Source organism: Tauraco erythrolophus, chromosome 5 (genome assembly GCF_009769465.1).
Source record: "Tauraco erythrolophus isolate bTauEry1 chromosome 5, bTauEry1.pri, whole genome shotgun sequence".
Taxonomy (NCBI): Eukaryota; Metazoa; Chordata; class Aves; order Musophagiformes; family Musophagidae; genus Tauraco; species Tauraco erythrolophus.
Window position 1 is genome coordinate 66469489 of NC_141469.1, and position 21502 is coordinate 66490990.

General features: G+C 39.1%; 1 protein-coding gene across 2 annotated transcripts in view; it reads left to right on the forward strand.

Annotated features, from left to right (window-relative positions):
• The window catches only part of MARCHF1 (membrane associated ring-CH-type finger 1), a 97708-nt gene that overhangs the window by 68752 nt on the left and 7454 nt on the right, over nucleotides 1–21502 (forward strand). For both annotated transcript variants that reach the window (XM_086611569.1, XM_086611570.1), the window contains one exon: nucleotides 6535–6715. In XM_086611569.1, coding sequence (XP_086467695.1) covers nucleotides 6535–6715 — 181 coding nt within the window. The remainder of the gene's footprint in view (nucleotides 1–6534; nucleotides 6716–21502) is intronic.

The following is a 21502-nucleotide window of genomic DNA, read 5'->3' on the forward strand; positions in this document are numbered from 1 at the left end:
AAATAGGTGAAATGGCATCACCTCCTACTAGAAAATTTGGGTGAGAGGAGACCCTTGCTTTTAAGGGTCCTATTATTAAATACTTCAAGCTTGCATATATTCTGTGGGGAGTTCAGTTACTTCAAGCTTTGACTTGCACTAGGCCTGTGGAAGGAAATCTAAATCCTTTTCTAAGATGCAGTCCCTAGTTCTGTGAACTTGTGTTCAGCACAGTAAATCTTGTCTGACACGTTTCTTGAGTTTCACTGACAGTCCGTCTGAGGCAGGAATTACTTGTAATTCTTTAGATGGTTAGATATCCTATTTATCACCTATAATGGGAGATTATTAGAAGAACAAGAAATGTTGACAAAATAAAAGATTTAGTGTGCTTTTGCTAATGTTGTTTGCTCTTGGGTCTCTTACAAATTCTGATCACGTTTGCAGAAATCCAGAGAAAGCTTTACCTAGACCTTTATGAAATTCCACTGGTGTTCTGCAACATTTAGAAAATGTTTTTTCCTCCAGTCAGATAAAGACAGCTGACTGCATAGCATAATGGAAGGGCAGGAGTGACAGGGAAGAGGTATACAAATTGATTACATTCAGTATGGAGAATTAATGTGCTTCATTCACACTGTGTTTAAATGGAGAGGAAGAACAATTTGTCATTTAGATTACTTTATGATTTAACACTGGAAAGGATGGAAACAAGATTAAAAAAGAAAAAAAGCCTGCAAAATGAAAGCAAGGGAAACATGGCATGCTGTAGCCTATTGCAGGGTGAACATATTTAGCAAATTTAACTTTTTTTCCTAAGTGATAAATTATTCGGGAGCAGAGTTCGATATTTCTTTGGTTTCTGTTTATGAATGAGTTGATTATTTGCTGTGAGTTGTTCATAAAGCTGTTTGCTTTAATTTTAGGTTCTAACCATCTAAAAACACTGTAAGCACTTTATGAATTGGCAGAGAGAGTGACCATTTTTGGACAGGAGAACAGTTTTCTTCAGATTGTCAGATAGTAACAACAGTAATTTTTTGCATCCTTTTGCAAACTTGTGGAATTGGTTCCTTTTGGTCCAATTAAAATAGCCTAGGAGCTCATGGTATTTCATGCTGGCAGATAATAATACTCAGAGCCAAAAGTCAAAGCCAGGGATTCACTTGGTCCACCATTTTCCAGCTATGATGCTTCTCCCTGACTAAGCTCCCTTAAATAATAATGAGATATAGCAATGAGATGTATCCCTGAACAGGGTAAGAATTTATCTTTGCATAATCATTTTGAGTCCAGATATGCTTTCCAGTAAAGGGCAAGATTTTAACTGCCTTTTGAATCATTTCTTACCAAAAATAAGGGGGTTGGGATAGGCATTATCTTCCATGGGCATATTTATATGGAAAAGATATTTCCCCCTTTTATTAGGGAGATGTACTAAAAGTTCAAAAGCATTTCTATTCTACTGGTGTACTTCCATCTGCAGGAAAACAACCATATGGATACTGGGCATCTGCACTAGTTCAGTTCACAGTGCATGGAAATCGCATCACAGTGGTGGTAAACATGTCATAGTCACAAGGCAGTAGCTCCTCCTAATTTTGTCAGATAAGGGACCTCCATTAGTGCTTTAGATCAGATAAGGAGCCTGTTTTAGAAGCACATCTGATCACCCTTACTTTTACCATGATCTTGACCACGCTGAGTATTGGTCTCAGGCTTCTCCTGCTGTATTCCCTCAGTGAATGAAAACTGCAAGATGTATTCCTGGTCCAACCTCAAATCAGTATCACATCAAAGCAACCCCCAGCAAGATGTGCCTGGTGTAGATATCAGGTTTTTAGCACTAGTTGTTTTTTTCAACAGATTTGCTGCACTTTCACGGCAATGCTTGTTAGCACAGACAGCTGTATAGCACCCAGGAATATTAGAGAATAATACATTTTTCACATAATTATGTCACTTATAAACCTTAAACATTGTAATATATCATTAGCAGTATGCCCATGCCCCCTATTTTTGAAAGCCTCAGAGGCATTCCCCTAGGCTGTATGTTTGTTAATGAGGATAAAATTTGACCTGGTATATTTTTAAGGAAGTCTATAAAAGCTATCTGCGCTACTTTACTGTAGCTAAACCCTTTGTCTATATGTAATGGCCAAAAATCCTTGAAAATTTTATTAGGTACTGAGTTGCAGTGCCGATCTCAAATACAGGATCCACTGAAAGAGTTCTGGTGCTGCAGAATTACTGCAAACTCTTTTCCACTAGCGCTGCTCCTAATGACAAGGCTCTTATGTGGCCTGAAGCACAAGCAGGGACATGCTGATGCATTCTTATCCTTAATCACCTTCCTTTGACGATAGTCAGCTATGGAAATTAGCTGTACAGATACTGTCATAGAGGAACACTTGCCAACTGGGTAAGGGTAGAGCACTAAGTTTGGCAATACACAAGACTCCTGCAGCATAAGCCCATTTTATACTTCACTACAGTGCAATAGAAATTGGCTTATTCTCTTAATTACCAAAGAGTAAAGTGGATTAGTGAAAGACAGGTTAGGATAACTGCTGTTTTTCCAATGAGAGTTGAGATTAGCAGCTATTCTCTTTAATGAAAGTAAAATTGTTACCTTGCATGTGAAGAAAAAGCTACAAACCTGTTGGAATCTATCTGTATCTCTTGCAATAGGCAGCTCCAATGCTGACTAACCATCTAGATTGTAATTTTGGTTGCTAAGATTTTGCCAAACTCAACCACTGCTGGGAAAACCTAAAAATATTCCGTGTGAACTCCTTGCTTAATACTGATTTTTTAGTTGACCTTTTAAACTGGGATTATGTAAGAAATGTTTGTCTGTATGGAAAAAAAACCACAACAAAACCTTAATTTGATGAGAAGTGAAGGATAGTCATCCAGGATAGCTATAGCTGTTTTTCTGAAAAAAAAAAAAAAAAAAGCAAGCTCATTTGCATCTTGGTACTCTTTTCCTCTAGACAAGCAAGGTCCTGTTCATAGGCAGGAATCTTTAAAGCTCTAAGCTGTTAAACCTACAAGAAAAAATAAAATATGCAGGCTCAATTTGTGACTACAAAGGGATTCTAACTAAAAGGTTTTGGTCAAATAGCTGACAACTTCTCTTCCTCCCTTCTGTTTCCAGATAGTCAAAAGTATTGCTCTATAATGAAGGCCATTTATCTACTAAAGGGCTAGAAAGTTGAGAAAAGCTGAGTACATGAATTCTGTAGGTGTGTCTACACAGCTGAAACTGCAGCTATTAACCATGATCAACCTATGCTACAACTTGTAAATAAATCAGTATAGATTTAGCAATTTTCTTTCTTTTCTTTATAGGCAAGAGTGGGGTTTTTTCATTCAACTCATTTCTAAAGTGTGTAAGCAAATTTTACTGTCAGGATGAGGTTGGCCCTGCAAATAATCAGTCTGATGGGTGAAAATTTTGAATAGTTCTGAGCTTGTAAAAATAGGCAACTAAAATGGAAGTTCTCTTCATCTGACTTGGTTTAGATACCACTCAGATAAGTCTATGCTTTGTATTCTTACCTCAGTTCTGTTTGAACAAAGTATTTTTCAAAACAATTATTTACAATTTATTTTCTATAATTTCTAGTAATTGTGATGTACATGTGTCGTGGTTTTAGGCTGATCCAGCAGCTAAAACTCACACAGTCTCTCCTTCTCCAGTAAAGTAGAGAGGAGAGGAAAAAAAAAACAAAGGGACCAAAACCCCTCTCCTGCCACCAGAACCACCCCCCCCTCCACATCAAACCATGACAACATGCTAGATAAATACAGCGAAGGACAAAGACACACAAAATTCTGATTCGGTACTCATGGCTGAGCAAGATATTACAAGTTATCTGGCCCAAGTCTTTAAAAGATATTTAAGTGGCTAGCCAACAGTCTGTTTCAATAGCTATCAGGCACCCACGTATCTTTACAGACTGTGATTGTGAGTTTAGGTAGCACAAATTTCTTTTAAGCTAATTTCCTCTGGCTAAACAAATAACAAAGAGCTAAATTGCACTGAAGAGCAATCAAGCTAATGAAAACCGTGCCTTTGGTTATTTTCTCTGGACTTTAATTCCATTTGAAGTTTGTTTTTATTCTCATTACATATTTCATGAGTAGAAAGCTAGAAGAGGCCATTAGATTATTTAGCTGGACCTTCTGTGTAATGTAGGTGTTTAATGTCACTCTGTTATTTATACATTTAGCTTGAAAATTCTGTAAAATGAAAGCATAAATGGAATGTATAATTCATATAGTGTTTTTCTGTAAAAGTATTTCTACTGAAGAATACTCCTATTCATTTCAAATTTGCAATGTCACTTTATTTGAAGATCCCAGTGGAGTTTTAGGCTTGTATTTTAGCTCTTAATATAATTTTAAACAATTCTGCCAGTAGTAGAAAAAAGGCTCTTGGGTACCTAGCTTAGTTGTCTAATTTCTAAATAGTTTAAATGCTAAGCCTGTAAAATAAATTATGTATAGCTTGAATTTAAATGAACAGAGAATACTAGTTTTCCTTTGGGAAATAGTTTTAATTTAAAAAGAAAATGATGTTTTTTATGTAACTCTCGACTGGGAATGCATTTGTTAGCAAAATAACTATTTGGTGTTTTGAAAATTTAGTTCTGCTTAAGCTACAGGCTCAATAAGAAGTCAGCATATAGCCCGTTTCCATTTAAGAGCTAAGCCCCTGATGCACCTGGCTTGGCTGGGTTAGTAAAGAAAAGACTGTAAATCGAGTTCTTGTGAAACGTGTCTCAAAAAATGAATGTGTGCAAGATGGAAGTTGTGGGTATTTTCTTCTCCCCTCTGCTCCCGTGGGGTATGAGAGGCTGCTGGACGAGCACCACTGCAGACACTGAAACCTGGCTTTTGTGTACCAGATTTCCGGAGCTTCATTTTTTTTTATTGGATTTTTTTGTCTCTTTCTTTCTATATATCCAGCAAAGCAGCTTTGTTCTGCTTTCCCATTATTGTAGATTCATTTTCTCATGGCTCTAGGCTACACCATGGAAGAATAGTGAAGCTGCTGATTTTGATCCATAGATCTTTTGCTTAGACGTTGAAATTTCCTCCTCCCCTGCTTGTAGACGTGGCAGCCTCAGTGCTATGCTGTAGCCCGTCTTCCTCACGGTCTTTGCCAGGCTGCCTCCTGAGCACGCCGGGTGCTCCTGTGCTGTGATGACGGTCACCCTTCTTCCCTAATCGGGCTGGTAGGAAGACAGCCTCACTACAGGGCCCTCCCGCGCCTTCTTCCTACCCCAGGAGCGGTGTGGCCACAGTTTTCTGCATAACGGGGCAAGTTATTCCTCAGATGTATTCAGCCTCCTCTGCACGCACGTATCTGAGGGTACCTATCCGAAGTACTAAGTTTCTAAGGTCTAAGTTTTGTTTGCGTGACACCAGGATCTGTGCTGTTGTTGGTTGTTGGTACTTCTTTATTTCGAAATAACATGTCTCAAGCTTCAGCTTTTTTTCTTTTTTTTTCCCCCTTACATGCCGATTTGACTCCTAGGACACTCATTAGGGCTTGGGTGCTTTATTGTGTTTTTCTAGGGTGGAGATGGGAGGGAGTTATTCTTCGTTGAGGTGAACCTCCTTCACTTCAGGCTTTTGGTTAAGCCTTCCACTCACCATGGAGCTTCCTCTGCCCTCACAGAGATGCTCGCCAATAAAGCTGGCATTGGTTTCGATGGGTGAACATTTTCCTGATATAATCAGGAGTCTATTTGAAAGAGGGGAAGATCAACAAGATATTTGGACGTGTGTCACAGAAGAAAACCATCAGATTGTGATGCTAGGACACTGATCATTTTATGCAAAAACGCAATGTGAAAAGCTCTGTATCCCATTCCAAGTCCCATTCCCAGTTCTGGGACCACTCCTAACTTAGGGTCTGCTTACAGCTGTAGTTTTTGTTTTCCCAGATAATGCAGCTGTCTGCTTCAACGGGACAGTGAAGAATGAAAAAGAGGAGGGACCATGACTTTTTAACACCTGCCTCCTAAAAAGCGTGTGCACGTGTGTGTACGCTGTGCCACACGCATTACTCCAGAGTACTCAAAACTGTTCTCTTATCCTTTTAACCGTGTAACTCCAAAGAGGTATTCTAGGAACTTTTTATGCTTTTCATACTGGAAATTTCCAGTCTGGGGTTAGATTCTGCTAACTTTGTGTATTTTATTGGCATTACTTACAGACCAAGAACTCTTCAGCTCTAAGAGTGAGTGCTGGTATTTGTTGTAAAGGTTTTGCATAACAGAGAGAAACAGTGTTATTTCTATTGATTCACCTTTGGACCACGTAGCAAATTCAAAGAGAAATAACTAAGTGAAGAGAAAGGAACTACTAAGTGGCAGAAAGGAACAAGGAATATGTTCCTGGGCCTCTATCTGAAAGGTCACTTAACTTACGTTTTATGAACGTCAAGTCTGAAAACAAAAAAGCGGTGTAAATAAACCAATGCCTTTGCGTTGCTGGTTGACAAGTTCCCTCACTAGCTCTTGCTGTCCTTCCTGTCAGGATCTGTCACTGTGAGGGAGATGATGAAAGTCCCCTCATCACACCGTGTCGCTGCACAGGGACCCTGCGCTTTGTCCATCAGGCCTGCCTGCACCAGTGGATTAAGAGCTCAGACACGCGCTGTTGTGAACTCTGCAAGTACGACTTTATAATGGAGACCAAGCTCAAACCTCTTCGGAAGGTATGGTGATTTGAATCTCATTATCCTCAAGTGTCAAATGGTCGGAAGGGCTGGGCAAAATACTGGCACAATTAAAGAAAAACCTGCCTGTCCAAAATGGCTTTATGTTTGCTGTCGTTAAATCAGTCCCAGTGATTTTATTTCTACATGGAAGTTAGTTGATTTGCAGCAGCAGAGGATTTTGACTAAAGACTGTCTTTCACCACACTTGCAGTAAAAATGCATAAATAATAGGGTTTTGTATTTAGAATTTATACCTTCCACTTTTTGGTATTGGATGATCTCCCTATTTTTAAGCCTGAAAGAAATTGTACTCATCACATTTTGCTCTCGAATGCCATAGGCCTGTTATCCCAGTAATTTTTACATTGAGCCCATAACTTCTAGTTGAGAATGATGCTTATACCAGTGTTGAGGCAGCAATTGTGAAGTCACACAGTCAATCAATTTAGCTGCATCTGTTCTAACTGTTATGCTTGTGGGCAAATTAATCACTCGTACATTAAGATTAGTTAATGGAATCTAAACTACAAGGCGACCTTGCATCCTGAAAGTCAAATGTATGCTATCTGCACTCATCTGTTTTCCAGGATAAATCAATTTAATGGTACACGGGTTGTCAGTATAGGAAAGGTGAAGAATTTGTTAAACATATATGGGTTTTGTTTCCTTTGGAGTGATTCATTTCTCCTCTAATTTTTCTCTAAAAATGCTCTCATTCTTTTTGGGCTTTGTTGCACCTTTGTAGTTTGAGTCAATCTAGAATAGGGCAAGTTTTGATTTAAAATAAATTTCAGTGTGAAAATACGTAGAAACTATTAGCTTCTAACTACTATATCCATATGTAGTACTGTCGTGATGGCAAAAGACGTGTTTTTGTCAGCTTTGCACAGGTAGCAGTTCAGGGAAAGGAGAGCAAATGGAATTCCTTCTCATCTCCCATCCAGATAAATTTTCTACTAAGTCCCTGATGACAAACCACTTTTGAAGAGAGGATTGGGATTGATTTGACAAGCAAGGCTTGTGATAGGAAAGGACACAGTTCTCAAGTGCCAGGTAGATCTTGCCAGGTAGACTGGAAATTGAAACAGATGTAAATAAAAAACTGATGCCTAAAAACTCAATTATATTGACTTAGGTTTTAGTAATTGCAGATAAATTTTAGCTAATGTGACAGGAAGGAGATAATTGTATAAAATCCCCTGCCTGTAGCATATCGTTTGGGTTTTTTTTTCTGTATGTATGTTTCTATTTTCAACACAAATTGCTTTAACCTTCTATCTAACAAGTACACTTGCAACAGCCGCTTTACCCAAGACAACATAGAGATATCAGTATTTTTAACAAAACCCATTTCCTGATTGCATTAGATAATAGAGCATCTTTAAAAAATGGAAACAAAATTTATAGCATCCAAGGAGAAAAGGAATTACAAATGTGCGTAACTGTTGATATCAGAAATAGACACTTTTAACTGTGTGTATGAGGTCATTGCCACCTCCTCCTCCCTTTTTTTTTTTTTAATTGAAAGAAATTAATGAAATACTGGCAGATTTAGAGTGGTAATGTAATTCCAGCAAGTCTGTCATTTCTTAATTGAATGATTACCATCTTATTCAGCTTTGCATTGGTTCTCAGGTACGTTTTTGAATTCTCACATAGCAAAGATCAGCCTCTTCTTTCAAACAGGATGATTTTGTTTCTTCTCAAAGCAGTACTCAATGTAGTTTATCTGCCTGGCAGTAAATGCTGGTGACGTTCCTCACTTAAATGCAGTGCTAACAAATATTTGTCTGTGTAGTATGGACCCAGCATCTAATTATAGATCCTTTCTTATAATTTACACCCATTTCAGAAAATGAAACCAAAGTTTCCAAAGATTTCAAAGTTAAAATTAGTTAATCCTTTTTGCAATTATAGCATGCAACTGTGACACCCTTCGTATGTTATATTAAACTAAATATATCGTCCCTGATAAGTGTATGCGCTCCATATCATCCTCATCATTCACAAATTTATGAAACACTAAACAGTTTATGAGAAGCTGTTCTGTAAACCAAGCATTTTGACAGCTGTGGCAAAGACAAAATAAAAGGGAGGAAAGAGGGACCATCAAGAGACCTGCCAACTAAGTGCAGCTGACTCGTAACTTTTCACCCAAACATCTTTTATAAAAATCACTGAAAGTACTGTTTTGTCAAAACCTACATGTTTTGCAAAAGTGGAAAGTTCCAATGAAACAATGTCAAATTTCGTGCAAGCTTTTATGAAGCCCAGAACCTCAGCTGCGAGGCGTTCTCTAGGAGTCCAGGTTTCCAGAAGATGGTGTGAAGACTGATTGCCAGAGACCAAAGAGCAGTGGGACAGGCAGCTCGTACAGCTCTCCACAATCCTGTCTCCTTGATGGAGATCTGAAAAGCACTGCCGACTATAGGATTTCCAGACTTTCTTGAGAGCTTTGGGTTTTGGTTAGCTTGGCTATGTGCTAGACCCAGAGAGCCTTCACTCTCCAGCACTAAGTCCAGCCTGGCAGCAGTGAATTAAGATTTCCCAAGTCTCTGGAATTCTCTGGTCACAATGGCAAGTAGATTACGAGCAGTGGCAGTTATATCTGAAAACAATGCAATTCTTGTCAGCTTTGCCATATGCTGAGTGGAAACAGCAAAATTAATTTATTTTGCTAATAAACTTTGAGGAATTCTGAAAACAGATTTTGTTTCAGTGTTTCTTAAACAAAAGACCACAGATTTAGTTGCAACAGAAGAATATTCAGTTCCATAAGAAAGTCAGTTTATTAAAAATAAATAAAAAAAAAAAAAAAGGAGATTTTTTCCCTCAAAGTGACAGTTTCTGGCCAGCTCCAGAAGATGCCATTTCCATGGCCATTAGACCTGGACTTGAAGTGACATTCTACAAGTGAAAGGGTCACATCTCTCAACCAGTTTTGATTTTTAATCTCTACCTTAGTCATGATGTGAGATTCCAACGTTTGGTTCTTGACTGTGCATTACTTCATTATGATGAATTTTATCATAGTACCTTTATAACGTTCCAACCACTGGTCTCCTGAAAGGAAAAAATTACAGACCACAGAACTTAATGACAGGCATCTATACTTTTTTTTTTGCAGTGTCACAAAAACAGAATGTAAATATAAAACAAACTATTTGGTTCAATTGGTGAATTACCATCTTTATTCATGCCTTGGCCTTTCATGCACTCTCAATGTTTTCTAAAGATTTTTTATCAAAGTCTAGGATTTTATAGCAAAATCATGTTTGCATATTGTCATAGAGTTGTTAGCACCCATAAGTGACCATTCACAGCATACTAAGTTAACATAAGTCAAGATATCTCTATTAAATCAATAGGCTTGTGTCAATATGCAACAGTTATTTAATTACAGAATCCCTGAAAGCACCAGACATCAAATAAAACTTAGTTTAATCATTTTAATGAGTCATTGCATTGAAGTAATCCTTTTAAGCACTGATCAACAGGCATTGCAAGTGTTTCATATATTCGAGCAGGTCTAATTACTTGGCTAAATGCAAATTTAGAGTTTAAATATTCAGCATTGCTTAGTGTGTCTGTTTTATTTCTTGTGGTCTCTGTTATGTTGTCGTGGTTTTAGGCTGATCCAGCAACTAAAACTCACACAGTCTCTCCTTCTCCAGTAAAGTAGAGAGGAGAGAAAAAAAAAAACAAAGGGACTGAGGGTTGAGACAAGAACAGAGGGAGCACCCACCAACCATGGTCCTGGGCAAAACAGACAGGGCTTTCTCAAAGCAAAACAGTTTATTAATGATTACTTAGAAGGACAAAGGGAAACAAAAAACCGATTACTTGAGAGAAAGAAACAAAACCAGATCTTAAAACCGACACCTTCCCCCCCCCCTTTCCTTTTCCTCCCGGCTCTACCTCCTCCCCCCAGCAGCACAGGGGGCAGGGACTGGGGGAGTGCAGGTCAGTTCATTCCGTGCTGTTACTGCTGCTTCTTTCTTAAAGAAGAAGGAGTCCTTACACCCTTTTCCCCTGCTCCAATGGATCCCCTACCCACGAGGAAAAATCCACAAACTTCTCCAGTGTGAGTCCAGCCCACTGGAAACAATCCTTCCCCACAGATTGCTCCGGTGTGGGCTTTACCACAGTCTCGGATACTTAGGGAGCTGTAGCCACTCACTCCGGCGTGGGTCGTCACACAGACTCCAGATGCCTCTCTGCCTTGTCGTGCACCCCAACACGACCATCCTCAGGCTCAGGCATCTTCTCCCCACGGGCTGCGAGTGGGTCTCTGCTCCACCGAGGCCGTCCTGGTTGCAGGGGGGCAGCCTGCTATCTCACCATCAGCCGCAGGGGAAACTCGGCTCCGGCACACCTCCTCCCGCTCCATCCTCACTGACCTGCTGTCGATGCGGCTGTTTCTCTCAGATCTCAGTCCTCTCCAGGTGAACTCAGCCCAGTGGGCACCCCGGGAGTGGGGTGCCCCCGAGTTCCCCAGCTGGCTCCGCCGCCGCCATTCTCCATGGGCGGCGCCGGCCCGACGCAGGCAGCTGCCCGGCCGGGAGCCAGGGCGCGGGGGCAGTGCCCTCCTCCCTTCTCTGCTCGATCCTGGGCGAAGCACCTTTTCCGGTTCCTTTATCCTGACTTAAATAGGGCAATTCGCAGAGGCGCCCTATTGGCTCAACCCCGAGGGGGATGGCAGTCTGATCTGGTGGCCAGAACTAAGCCTAACCCGGTTCCAAAACCAGGGAGGTCGCAGGGAGCAAAACCCCTCTCCTGCCACCAGAACCACCCCCCCCTCCACATCAAACCATGACATATGTCTATCTATGCTTATAAATAATGCAGTTGCATTTGTAGCTTTACTTTTCAGTATTTGCAGCTTTACCTTTCAGCACTTGCAATCCATAATGCAGAGTTTCTCATTTATGAAGTGAATTTATTTATCATGGAAGGAATTAGAAAGTGGCAAGAAGCTTCTGTGAGTTCCTTATTGAGCTCTCTCAGGTAATAGCTTCATCCTCAGAAAATCACTTCTTCTTTAAAAAGGATATAATCCTGGTAAAGTAGCACCTGCATTTCATATCTCTTGAATTTGGTGTTTGAAGCGTAGTAGAAACTGGAAATGAATGAAAATACTGTAAGTATGAAATGGATTAAAGTGTCGAGTTAAAAGGCGCTTAAAACACAGAAGTGTCTTCAAATTGAGATTTCTCCACAGTGTCTCACTATACTTCAAAATACTTTTCATATTTAAATTTTGCTGTGCATTTAAGATGTCTGGTATCTGATGACATGTTTTATTTTGATGCATTTTTTTTGATCATATTTTTTCTGTCATGTTGGATACATCTATTTTCTCTCCTGATTTTGATTTATCTTTGAAATTATTTACAAATAATGTCTTATTTATGTGAGGCATAAGCAATATTGTACATTGTTACCATGTAGTTATTCTTGGTCATTAAGGAAGAGCAAGTCAATTTTTTGTTTAGGGAAGCATAATGTACAAATGGAGGTTGACTTACTTTCTGATAAAAAGGGTATCTGAATTTGTCCCTTCTAAAAGAGTACTCTCAATCCTCTATGTTTAAAACAGAAGGACAAGTTTCTGTTAAATCAAACAGAAGCAAAGCCAGTCTTAAAATACTGGTAATGAAAGAAACTTGATCTTCTTGTTTGTTTTGAATGTGTTCATATATCTTCTAAGTGTTTACTCCTCTTGTATTCTGTATTTGCTTATATACTGATAAATAGCACTTCTAAATATAAGAGGTGCCTCTCTTCAGGTTTTACATCCTTGAACTCTGTGGAACTTCTCATGTACCCAGCTGCTGTCATTAGAGGAGAAGGAAGGAAAGCTTTCTCTCTGCTTAGTATCGTTTATTTTACAAATAACCAGATTGTAATAAGAGTGATAAAATGTCCATGTCAACTTTAACTCCCATACAGGATTCAAATGTTTAAGTCCCAGTTGGAGGTACATGGTTCACAACTGCCCAGAGCAGGGTATTTAGGTCCTGGAGTGAAGTTATGGCACTGGCTACCTCCAATTTCTGTACAATGCCAGACCCGGTTCAAGTGTATCAGTGCTCCTTTGTGGTTGGATTAGTGATTAACTGGTTAAATCAGTTTGGGGAAGATTTTGACTGTTTGATATGATGCTGATTTAACTGTTGGATCAAAAGCAAATATTTGGGTTTGATATAGTAGGTTAAAGATACTCTGTTTGTAACAAGAGCATCGGATCAGTAGGAGCTGTGTAAGCAGTTAAGATGTAGGGTTGGAGCCAACAGACAACTTGTGGGTAGTGCCCAGCTGTAAGGCAGAGAAATCAGCAATTCCACAGGCTCCTAAAAAAAACACAAAAAGAAGTGAATCATCTATGGAAGCAACAGAAGAAAATCAGAATGCTGCTTTGAGAGCTATGGTAGACAAAAGGAAAGTCTAAAGTGAATCTTTTAAGTCCCATTTCTCTCCCAGACTTAGTGTTTCCCTCTGTAGAAGAAACATAGCTGTTTCTGCTCTCCCTGTTGGAGGTAAAACTGCATAGGGTACCTTTTTTTACAAAAGAGTCGTCACCTGCACTACTCTAAATCCAGTTGTCAGAGCTCTTAGCTAATGTGTGACAGCACCAGATTCACTCTCTTCTCTGTGCTCAATGCAGTCCTATAAAAAGAGTAAATCTTAAAAAATATGACTGCCTGGAGAAATTCATTCATAACTGGATGCTTTGTGGATAAATCTTTTTTTGATAAAATCTGGTAGTGTGCATGATAAATTCAGTGACAGCAGAGTATGTTAAGGGTGTTTTATTTTTGGTTCGATGCTAGCTGGGTAATTCATATTTCCATTCCTTATTTAAGAATATGGTGATCACCGCCAAAAGTGACATAGCCTGCAGAGACATCTTTGTGAAATCCTGCTATGAAATCAAAAATGGTCACCATTAGAAACCACCTCTCCCACCAGAGTATAGCCTCTCAGAACCAGAAGTGACCTGCAGAGTCTCCGAGGATAAAAAAAAAAAAAAAAAAAAAAAAAAGAAACTTTGAGAAGTCATTATTGTATCTCTTGCTGTTTACTTCTTATTGCTCTGTGCTGTGAAGTACCCACCATCTGGCTTTTTCATCAGTTTTCTAATAAGGCTCATGATAAGAAGTGATAGCCAATATTGCATAGGTCAGGTAACACTGATGTGCTGTGGGATTATTTCTCTTTTAACCCAATTTGGTGAATACTTTGCAAGTCCTTAACATAGAAGATCCTACATTTCCTTTTGATTTCTGGTGCAGCTACATAGCGTCGTCAAGGCAACCTGCTCCAGTGTTTTCTTTCTTCCAGTAAACTGTCTCAAAACATCGCTAGCCTCAAATCATTTCTTGTAATATGTGGGGTCAGACACTTCACCAGTATGCACAAAGGCACAAAGCTATTACTTTCTTATTGGCTATCATGTCATTATAGTGGATAACTTTGTGCTCAAGGGAGAATGTGTATATTAAAGCTTTTAAAGTAAAAATAATTTTATAGCATTTATATCTGACTGTGATGCCTCAAGGATGCAAGGGACTACTCTGTTAGACAGTTGTATTCCTAATATTTGAGAGAGTAATAGAACGTTACTGCCAATTTATCTGTATACAGATAGCATGCTGGAGTTTGCAAAGTAATGTTGTCTTGCATTTTGTGCCATAACAAGAATAATGTGTCTTAGCTTTCTCGTAGAGGTAGAATTTAAGTTAGCTTTCCACCTCCATATTTCTTTCTCCTCCACTTAACATAGCTTTTATTCACACAGCTGTTCCAGTTCCCATGGACTTCTGACGAGAGATTCAGACCTCTTGTGCCTCATACCTTGAAACCATCATAATATACCCTTAGGCTTGCAAAAAAACATCTTACTATGATACTTTGCTGGAACACCCCCTTGTCCTTCCTGTAGGTGGAACAAGATGTTTTTATTGCCATTGCTTCGAACGTTTTTTCTTTTAAGAAACGAGCAAAAAATCTTATACCAGAAAATGAAGTGAAAACTGTTTCCCCTTCTAATTAGCTGCTAGTAACCAAATTCGCTACTTCTGCTGCTCAGTAGCATTTACAAAAGCAAAAGGAATTCAAGAGATTGTCCAGCTCTGGGTATTAGTAGTGTTATCCCTATTGCACAGAACCATGAACACGAGCTCTGGGAAATACAAATCCTTCTGTGCTTTCTGAGGCTGAAATAAACAGTTTGGTCTGAGCTGGTTTACAGATGCAAGTTGCATCAAAAGCCTTCACTTCCATTTTGCTGAGAGGGTCCTACCTACCCCAACCTGCAGTTCATCAGCCTCTCACTTTTTTTTTTAAGAACCTGGGGTCTCTTTTTTGCTTTCTATTTCAACCCTTTCCGTGTTGTGTTTTACAGCTTGGCTTCATCAATAGTTATAGCAGAGGAAAGGCTGGGTAGCTGAAGCATTGAAAATAACTAAGAGAGTCTCTTGATGCCGGCTTTACAACTTAAAAAAAATGTAAATGGAATGGTGCCCTGACACAAAATGCATAGCTAGTAATATAAAATTTAATGAGCATAATCAACCCAAGCATTGACCTAAACCAGTTATTGTTATTCCTGGACTTCTGTAAAAATGCCATTTTTACTGTTTAATTTTGAAGCTAGGGATTTTACCAGCTCTGGTGGGAGTGGGCTGCTATTCATGGTCTGGTTAATATATGTATTAATCTATCACATAACTAACACATACAATTTTACAGTGGTTATTTGCTTCAAATTTATTTTGCCTGGGACCTATTGATGTTCCAACCCAAACCATTCTATGATTCTGTGATGTGAGAATGATCTGACCTGAGTTTTAGTTGACAGACTGATGCTTTCTTGTTGGTGGAACGCGTGCAAAAATTGGCTTCTCTTGAACACAGTGATGTTCTTTTGAACGTAGCAATACGGTACTTGATCTGAATTATGATCAAATGGGATAATTATCAGTTTATTCAGTATATTTTATGATTTTTAGTGTTAATTTTATTCCTGTAGCATTTTATTAAAATCACTTTAAAAAAAAAAAAAAAGATAAACTTTTCCTCCGGGAATTATTCAGCTCTTTATTCATCTGCTCCAATTTGTATGTGGCAAAATTGAAATGTATGGCATTTATTGGAAGTCTTTCAGAATGAATAGCTTCCCTCAGCTCTTTGCCAGAGCACCAGGCTGTAGTTTTGTGTTAATTACTGTAGCCTCTCGTCAGCAAAAATTTCCTCTGTTTCAATTTTATTTAATTGGATCAAAGGAGCCTCTCTTGTGTGAAAATGAAAAGACAGAGAAGGTAACCGTAGCTATTCATTGGGAAATCAGTATTCTTGCTAAAGTCGTATTTATTGATAATGAAACACTTCAGCTCCTTTTTTTAATCTTTCTTATGTAATTCAGACATATATGTATATACTGTATACATAGTTGAAAAATAAGGCACATCTAGATATGTTTAAACAACAACGTTTTTAAAAATACCACTGTTTTGGTATACAAGGACATTTAACCCAAACCACATCTTTGTAACGATTCAGTCTGATTTGGCTAAGGGAAGCTCAGAAGTTGAGTTCCATTTTCTGTACAATGTAGGTCAGTTGCTCTTATAACTTCAGGAAGACAATAATGACCATATAAAAAGAACTAGTGTTCAGATTCCCTTGTACTATTAATTTAGTGGGTGATGGGTGTGAGGGGAGAATTGGTAAGAGCATCTTTGATGGATAGAAGTGAAGGATAGAAAATGAGACAAAAAGACGCACATGATGTTCTTGAGGCTCATCCAGCAGTACCAAATGGCTACTCTTCATTCAGTGACTTTCCGATGTGTCTGCTCTGCATTTCCATTCAACTGTACTCCTTTTCTTGCAAGCCTCCTTACATGTGAAGGTACCTTTTTACCCTTCCTTCTGCCGCTCGCTGCTATACTTCTCACCATTCCTCTTACAACATGTGATGCTGAAGGGCCTTGGGCTGTAGTGATGTAACACACGCTTCCGTAGGCCAGGTTGCACAGCAAGTTCTCCAGGTAAATGGCCTTAGGTTTTTATTCTGTAAGATACAGATTAGAACTCTAAGGAATTTTACGTATTGGAAAGAGTGTTTAAATTACTAATGTATCAAGTGGGAGAATCAAGGGCATGATCGGCAAAGAAAAAAGACCAAGCACGTTTAGTACAAGGTAGTAATGAGAATTTTCATGGTTGCACTGTTCTAAGAGAAGGCAAACTTAGGTGAAAAATATTTTCGAGGTGGAAGGTGAAATAACTAATATTCTGTTGTAACTCCTGGAGAAGACTGTACAACATTTATGACTACAGCTAAATAAATAGAAAGTATACTTGTTGATTTAGCTTTTCAGGTGTCACCAGTTTTATTTCATCAGCTCTAATTTCAGAATGCATGCTTCTAGTTACTTCTCAGCAGGCTAGACAATTTGATATCGAGGAAGTTAAGCAGTGTGATGAATACTGAAGAGAAGGTGATTCAAGTAAAGACTCTCTAACAAAACCGTGATCATATATTCTAACTGTGTGTTAGGTGCCTCAGGGAACAGTTCTTCAGAGAAATTTCACTTTAATTGGACAAGACTAAACAAAGTGGAGAGGTGTACAAGACTATGTAATGGAATGTCGATCTCCAGCATGTTGCTATATCTACCTTTCTCTCTAATTTCTCTCCCATGCTATCCCAGCATTCTGTCCACATCCATTCCACGCTATCCCACGCTGCTGTCCATGCTATTTAAGACCAAAATACACTCAGCTGTGCAAAGGGAGCCCATGCTACTTGGCGTTTGAAGACACTCTGGCACAGACTGGTGGGAGATGGTTTGTTATGGCTGCTGTAGTGGAGGAAGGACTTGTGGTTGCTTTGACTCTGGTACAATCCATCTCAAATCCAGCACTGAGCATGTGTCATCACTGGTCTTCTATTGCCCATAGAGTACATACCACAAAATGCAACACTTCCACCTGCTTTGGTTGGAAAGTGAAATCTCAGCTTAACTGGCCTTGCAGAAAAATTACGATCTGTGCTTTGTGGCATGGCAGTTAGATTGATTGTGTCTTTTTTTTTTTTTTTTTTTTTTTTGTCTCTAAGCTATTGTTGTTTGAGAGCTGGCCTGTGATTTAAAGGCATTTGCAACTTAGTGACTGGAGGAAAATGTCATGCCTCCAATTAAGTGTGCTGCTCTTTTGGAAAGACAAAGTAGACAGAGGCGGGAGACAAGTAGCTGCAAAGAGAATAGAAGTGACACACAAACTAGATCCTTTCAATAGAATGATTGTAGAAATGCTGTAGGGAGAGCAGGTAATAGTAGCATCTGCTTCTGTTCTTGACTAAAGGTGATAAAAGTTAGTGGAGACATAGATCCTATCCCTTTTTTTCCTTGCTTCTTTATGGGCTGCCCACATGTAGCTTGTTTTTTGATTATTTGAGTAATAAAGGCATATGCTCAGGCATCTAAAGTAAATCTTTTCTGGAGTTCTAGATGTGTGCCTCTTGTTCTTAGTACCAGGCATTCCCCATAGTTTTGCATTAATGGTGAAAGTTCACTCCTGACCTGTAGTTTAATGTTCCACCTGCAGTTTATCTGTCAGGATTATCTTTTTGGATAAGGTAGCTGAAGCGTACTGTGCTAGGAGATAATGATCCTTTCCTTAAATGGCTTACAAGGCAGAAAAATAAATAGTAATTGTAAAAGAGCAGCTCATGATAGTACCGAAGGATGATCGTAGACCTCTATTGAACAAAGAATTGGTTGATGTTTCAGCATTCCAAGAGGATGCTTGGAAAGTAAACACTTTGTAGAGTACTTCCACGTTCTATATATTGATGTAAAATAATTTCTAGCAGATGGGAGTTGGGAGGAAGCTCCCAATATGGAGAGATTATGCTATAATTACTTGCCACGGGGTTTCTTGCACATTTCTCTGAAGCATCTGGTGTTGGCCTCTGTCCGAGACAGAGCATTGGATGAAAGGGACATGAGATCTGACTGTTCCTGTGTTTCCAAAGCATAACATTTTTTTGTTTAGTCTGTGTTGGGTTGATTAAGATGCAGGTACTGAAGTTCTTCTAGTTGGTAAATGACAAGTATTCTCAATAGTACTTCCAGATTGCAAAAACAGCTACTTCATTTTAGAAATTATCTTCTCAAATTACTTAATATCCCTATTTTACACTTTTTAAGGGTCTGCTAATTGATGACATACACAGCTAAAAATTGCAGAAGTTTTGATTATATCACTCAAGTCCAGCTCTGTCACTTAAAAAAAGAAATATAACACTGCCTTGATTTTGATAAAACTGAATTATTAGTTCTTTGCAGACAATAATCTTAAGGTATTTATCAAAGTGAGATTTTTTATTATAGAGTCCTTTTCTTACTCTAGGCATGCATATCACATATAAAATAGAATTGAAGCGTGTTTGTCTTCAGAAAGACACACATTTCTGGTTCAGTTTTAAACTTTTAGTAGTTATTTTAAATACACCATGGACATTCATTTGAATTCCAGTCAGCTTTGTTTAGTGTCACCTAGGGACAGAAGTAGATTATAGATAAACTTCAGACGTGTTTGACAGAGAAGGATTTGTACCAGCTCATTTAATGAGCTAACCAGATCAAGGTAAGGTTGTGCATCGATATGGCCATATGATGCACTATATGACGTGGGATGTTTAAAATTTATTTTATTTTTGTGTTGCGTGATGAATGTAACAGAGGTCTAATTCTGGTCTTCTATTCTTGATCCTTACAAGACTTTCTTCCCTGGGATGCATATTTTGACAAAAGGCAATGGCCAATATGTTTCCTGTGTTTGCTGTGAACCTGCTCAGTTCTTCCTCTGTGAGTGTGCTCTGGCTGTGTTTGGGGCAAAGAACGTGGAGGAGGTGTTTTCATGGCCCAAACCCTTCTCTTTTCAGCCACCAGACCTGGCACATTCTGTTGGACTGTATGAGGGACACTTCTCGCCTTGGAGCAGGATGCAGTGAGGCATGCCTTGTCCTTCTTTAAGATGCAGTCCCTCAGGCACAGGCTCTAACCACATCTTGTTTAGATGGCACAGAGTGGCCCAAAATGCTTTTATTCAAATTACAAGGTTTGAAGTCTCATCTCTCATCAACGCTGCAAATCCGCACCAGGCTATTTTGTGCTCCCGACATTTGTGGAGCCCTGTTGTCCTTTATTACTATTATTTCTTCCTCCTCCACCCACTGCACAAATTCCATTCCTGCAAACTACTGTTGCAGCTGCTTTCCTCCAGCTGGTAAGTTGATAGTAGTGAACAGTAGTGAACAGTTTACTGTGGAGCCTGAGCGAATTAGTACTGCAAGAAGTGACCAGAAAACCCTCCCTAAACCACAGAAAATAAATAGCTCTGAGCTACATGTTCAGACTACTGACACATCTTCACTGCTCGGTTCACTTCATCCTACACTGCTCCAGTTCGTAAGAGTTTTTTTTCTAAAGTCCTGGCTAGATTCAGGCCTGGTTTGAGATAAAAAAGATGTTTTTCTGTGTATTCCTAGTCTGTGTGCAAAGTGCAGTTTCCACAACAGCCCCTAGTAAATAATTTTAGCCTTCATTTTGCAGGCATGATTATTTTAAGATAGGGTTTGGCTTAAAGTCTTTCTTTAGATTGTAGAAAGAATTCAGAAAACGTTCCATGATGACTTGCACTGTAGGTGAGAGCAGAAGGAAGTCCTTCCAGCTGTGGGTGCTGTTTACTGTATGTTCATTGTCATTTTTTTTTGCTAAATGATTGATAGGTAGAAATATGTCACAGGAAAAATATTTAATATTAGCAACGTCATGCCCATACCAGATTCCCCTGTCAGGCCTTCTTACATGCAATTTTTAAAAATAGGGATCCTGAAAATACACAGGAGTTAAAAGTCCAAGCATTCACAGCATGTTTCAAAGCAGCCCATTACCTTCACCTTCAATTTGGTGTCCTCAGTGATGAGCCCCTGCAGGAGAGAGACCTTTGGTTGTAGAGGTGTGAATCTGCAAACCTGCAGTAGATACGCAGTTGCTTCAGGAAGCCTACGCAGATAAAATTTGGTGGCCAATGTAATGGAAGATTACCAGGAGCAGGAGGCAACATGTGGGCACCAAATGGGGATGGGGGTAGGCAGACGATAAATCTGAAGGTGGGGAAAAGCAGAACAAGCAGCAAGTTTGCAGAGTGCAATTCTGTGGTGTGGTAACAGCTTTATGTGAGCACTGTGAAGCTTTTGGTTCTGCATTGGGCCATCACGAAACCACTTTGCAGAAAGCTTAATGTATGAGAGGAATTCAAATTGCAGATTTACTTCTGTTTATTAGAAGAGAGACTGTATTGGGATCTCTAGGATATGAAGCAGCACCCCCACATCCACAGACAATCTGTTTTCAGAGGATATCAAAAAATATCCATATTTATTTGTTGCATATTGATTAACTAAGCTTTTATTAGAAGTGACATGCAGGGAGGCAAATTTTGGTCCTTTAAAATAAACATCAGGGATTTTCTCAGACTGTGTTACAGGAAAGGGAAGTGGTTGGCAACGTATGATTTAGATGTTTCCTGTGAGTAGGCTATTATTTTTTTTCCTCTTTTTAATATTTTTTTTCTTACATTTTGTAGTTGCAAGAGTGGGTTATAAAATCAGTAACCATTCCCTTTAAATTTCAGAGCGACATAGTCTTTAGGAAGCAAACCCAAAAGACAAGGTAGAAACCTTAGGATGGGGGACAGTTTTACAGC